We start from the raw sequence: 4,297 nt of genomic DNA, 5'->3' as shown, positions 1-4,297 counted from the left end.
CTTACTCGTCGTCTGAAAAGTCTGCAACATGATACGTTGCAGCCCGAAAACGGGTCAGCACATGGAATATGCTGGCAATGTAACACATAGAGAGTAATGAACAGAATAATGCTATCACTACATGCATGTTTGGCTGGTGGAAAGCTCTATGGTTACAGTTTTGCGAAAAGCCAATTTTTCCCTACCACAAAGGAATAAATTTTATGTAACTATCATGGTGGTTGCAACATTTTTGAGTCGCCGACTAGTCGCCGACTAATCGCTGACTAATTGCCAAGTCGTCGCAGCGTGGCTGGCTCGCGCAGGCGACTTGACTCAGGAAGCGAGTCGCGCGACTCGCTGCCTCGCCCGCGACTTGACGCGGTTAGTCGGCGGCTAGTAGCCGCCAGTCGCGTGGCTTGCTCCAGATCGGCCCACCTGCCAGAGATATTTGGGGGGGATAAATAGAGATCCACGCGGGAACTACAGAGGAAGAGAGGGAAATGGAGGGAAACCGCGCGGGTCTCCTGACCTAGGACACCAGATCGGCGGCCGCCGGCGACGTGCCCCTCCAGATCCGCCGGTGACGCGCGCCCCCAAGAGCTTCCTCCGCCGGTGACCTGCCCCCACTAGCCTCCTCCGCCTCCGCCTCCATCTTCTCCTGCGCCTGCGCCAGCAAAGACTGCAGGTATGGCTCGTCGCCCCCTCTGTCTCTCTTTGCTCTGCTTCTGCTGCTGTGTGCTTTGCTTCTGCTGCTGCGTACTCTGCTGCTGCTGCTGCTGTGTGCTCTGCTTCTGCTACTGCGTGCTCTGCTGCTCTGCTGCTGCTGTGTGCTCTGCTTCTGCTGTTGTGTGCTCTGCGTGCTCTGCTGCTGCTGCTGCTCTATGTACTGATGTGCTCTGCTGCTCTAATTAGTAATTACTAATTACTACTTGTGCTGCTCTGTTTTTTCTGCAGGCACCTTGGCTGCAGCTAGAGGATGACTGACCAAACTGTCAATAGTGCAGCCGGCGGCAATGGGCCTGAGCCTGAGCAGTATGATCCATCCAAGGATCCTAAGCGGAAGGCAAAGTCGGGAGACCCTGGGTGGAAGTATGGGTATTGGCATGATATGAACAGGAGGGATAGGATACGATGCACTTTTTGCGGGACAGATGTGCATGCTGGAATAGCAAGGTTCAAGCGTCACCTAGCTGGGGCTAGTACTAAAGGGAAGAAGAATTCTATAAAATGCAAGAAGGTGCCAGAGGCTGTTTCAAAGGAGATGCTGGATTTCATGAAGGCCTATGCAAAGAAGCATAATATGCCAGGGGAGTCTGATAAAGAAGATACAGCAACTGGTGATGAAGAAGAGGATGCAACAGCAACTCAAACTAGTAGTAGGACAACAGCAAAAAGGAAGACCGAGTCTGTCCAAACTGAATTACCGACACAAAAGGCTTCAAGAACAATTGCCGGGATGATTAGGAAGACTCCAGAAGAAGTCATTGAGCTAAGGCACTCGAAGAATCCTTCTCAAGCCGCATTGAACGCAGGTTGCTTCAAAAGGACCACCGAGGATAAGGATAGAGTTGATGATCATTGGGCAACATTTTTCTATGCTAATGCCATTCCCTTCAATGTTACCCGATCAAGAGCCTTTGAGATTGCATTGGAGTCCACCGGGCAATATGGTCCAGGCTACATCCCCCCAACTATTCATGCTCTTAGGCTTCCACTTCTTGTGAAAGCAAAGAAGAAGACACATGCATTGAGAGAGCAACATGAGCTGGCTTGGCAAGAGTATGGCTGCACACTAATGTCCGATGGGTGGACCGATGGGAGGACTAGGCACTTGGTCAACTTCCTTGTCAATAGTCTGGCCGGGACTTTCTTCATTGATAGCGTTGACATATCAGCCCTAGTAGCCAGCAAAGAATTGTTGGCAGATTTGATGGAGAAAAGGATCAACGACATTGGAAGAGGCTACGTGGTTCAGATTTGCATGGATAATGGTGCTAACTACAAGGCAGCGGGTAGACTCTTAACGGAGAGGATCCCTACATTATGGTGGACCCCTTGTGCAGCCCATTGTTTGAACCTTATGTTGGAGTCCATTTGCAAAATCAAGCAATTCAGCGAGTGTATTACAAATGGAAAAAGGGTGTCTACATTCATCTACAGGCATGGCAAGGTTTTAGATGAAATGAGAGTGAAGACCGGCAACCGTGATCTTGTGAGGGCTGGAGCTACTCGCTTTGCCACAAATTTTCTCAACTTGCAAAGCTTGCACAAACATAGGCAAGCTCTCAAAGAATTGTTTGTGGGTGATGTTTGGCATAGCAATAAGAAGTTTTCAACCTCACCGGTGGGACAAAAAGTTCAAGAAGATGTGTTGTCCATTAGTTTTTGGAACTCCGTAGAGACTTGCATGAAAGTTTCTCTACCTCTTCTAAGGGTGCTAAGGATTGTTGATGGCGATGAGAAGCCGGCGATGCCCGAGGTTATGGCAGCAATGGATTATGCAAAGGAGAGAATCAAGGCTGCGATAGATGACAAACCAACGTTGGTTAAGAAGGTGATAAAAATAGTAGAGGACAAGTGGGAATCTCAAATGGGGGTGAAGTTGTATGGAGCTGCACTATTCTTAAACCCAAATAGGATCTATGGTCTCAAAGCTAAGCCCGAGAAAGCACGATATTGTCAAAGGCTTAGGCATATGTTCAATGAGGTGCTATTGCACATGGAGCCCGATGATGATAAAGCAAGCGTGATAAGTAGATTGGCTGATGACTATGAAAGAGGTGAAGGTGAATGCTTCAGCTCTAAGTTGGCAATCAATGACCGAACAAAAAAGAGTCCTCGTAAGTTACTTCAGCTCTAGCCTTCTACTTTTTCATAAATTTCAGCACCTATCTTTTTTGGATTACGAATTCTAACATTGTCTTCATCTGTACTCATGCAGTTCTTTGGTGGGGTGCTTATGGTGGCCTTGCTTATGAGCTGCAACATTTAGCAAAGCACATAGTTAGCCTTTGTGCTTCAGCTTCCGGTTGCGAACGAAATTGGTCTTGCTTTCAAAATGTAAGTAGTAAGTACCAACTTGATGTTCATTGTACTTCTGTAGTTCTTTGGTGGGGTGCTTATGGTAGCCTTTCTAATTGTTTTCTTGTATGTTGTTTTCAGATCCATAGCAAAAAGAGAAATAGGTTGGAGTTCCAAAGACTTAATGATTTGTCATATGTTCAATACAACCGGAAGAATGCCGATAGGTTCCAAAAGATTCGTGAGGAAGGCTCCAAAGGGACTAGGTCTGACCCATTAGTCCTAGAAGACTTACAATGGGACAATGAATGGGTTGACCATAATGCCAAGCTGGTTTATGAAGGGGCTGATATCACTTGGGCTCAAGTTGACGAAGCTGTCGTTGCATCTGAAGGTCCATTGCGCAACCTTAGAAGCCGTGGGAGTGGGAGCCGGGCTGCTGTTACTCATGTCTATTCTCGATCTCGAGTGCGCCAAGTTGGAGAAGATGAGGACGAGGAGGATGATGCAAATCAGGAGGTTGAGCTTGAAGATTATTCAACAAGTGAAGATGATCAAGAGGGAAATCAAGGTGAAGGTGAAGGTGGAGGTGAAGAGAGAGGCTCCATTGGCTTTGATGATGATCTGGATTACTAGGACGATTGATGGAACTTGGGCTGGTGTGGCTTCATTTTGGACATATGGAGTTGGGGGCTCTTGGGGCTGGTGTGCCTCATTTTGGACATATGGAGTTGGGGACATATGGAGTTGGGGGCTCTTGGGGCTGGTGTGCCTCATTTTGGACATATGGAGTTGGGGACTTATGGAGTTGGGGGCTCTTGGGGCTGGTGTGCCTCATTTTGGACATAGGATTTGGGGCTGCTGTGGACCGTGTGGCTTCTTTTTGGACATATGGAGTTGGGGGCTTGGGGGTTGGGCTAGTATGCCTTACCCCTTATTTTGGACATAGGATTTGGGGTCGATTTGGGGCTGGTTGTTAAGAGTTAAGAACTTGGTAGTTCGTAGTTAAATGTAATGAACTAATGCTTAATTTCTGTTGTAATACTTGTTGCTGTGATCTATGATGGTATTTATATGTAGAACTGCTGTTGTTTTCCTTATCTGAATCAGGTGATCAAGTGCAAAGAGAAAAGGATCATCAAGGAAAACAAATTGAGACAGATGGACACACAAGAAGTAAGTTCTCCTCTTTATTTCAACTCAAATGTGCAAGTTTCCTATTACATGATGCAAACAACTTGATGCTCATGCTTGCTATTACATTTATACTGCAAGGTGCACCTACAATCAACAA

General features: G+C 47.0%; 1 protein-coding gene across 2 annotated transcripts; it reads left to right on the top strand.

Annotated features, from left to right (window-relative positions):
• The first annotated feature begins 524 nt into the window (after positions 1–524).
• On the top strand, positions 525–3,762 carry LOC109768065 (uncharacterized). 2 transcript variants are annotated; one of them, XM_073508402.1, is made up of 4 exons: positions 525–667; positions 937–2,822; positions 2,924–3,042; positions 3,145–3,762. In XM_073508402.1, the coding sequence occupies exons 2-4, from the start codon at positions 959–961 to the stop codon at positions 3,637–3,639; spliced, it is 2,478 nt and encodes an 825-aa protein (XP_073364503.1). In that variant the 5' UTR covers positions 525–667; positions 937–958; the 3' UTR covers positions 3,640–3,762. The 2 variants fall into 2 exon arrangements, with proteins under 2 accessions (XP_073364503.1, XP_020182387.1); XM_020326798.4 differs by having other exon boundaries at positions 2,924–3,049; positions 3,145–3,313.
• The last annotated feature ends 535 nt before the right edge of the window (positions 3,763–4,297 follow it).

Source organism: Aegilops tauschii, chromosome 2 (assembly GCF_002575655.3).
Source record: "Aegilops tauschii subsp. strangulata cultivar AL8/78 chromosome 2, Aet v6.0, whole genome shotgun sequence".
Taxonomy (NCBI): domain Eukaryota; kingdom Viridiplantae; phylum Streptophyta; class Magnoliopsida; order Poales; family Poaceae; genus Aegilops; species Aegilops tauschii.
Note: the sequence above shows the minus strand (reverse complement) of the source record. Positions and strands in the feature narration are given on the sequence as shown.

What these genes read in the sequence shown, in the direction of transcription:
- LOC109768065 (XM_073508402.1), top strand. Translation starts at nt 959, where the DNA reads ATGACTGACCAAACTGTCAATAGTGCAGCCGGCGGCAATGGGCCTGAG. An exon ending in CCGAACAAAAAAGAGTCCTC is followed by an intron (nt 2,823 to 2,923) that starts GTAAGTTACTTC and finishes GTACTCATGCAG; the next exon opens with TTCTTTGGTGGGGTGCTTAT. An exon ending in ATTGGTCTTGCTTTCAAAAT is followed by an intron (nt 3,043 to 3,144) that starts GTAAGTAGTAAG and finishes TGTTGTTTTCAG; the next exon opens with ATCCATAGCAAAAAGAGAAA.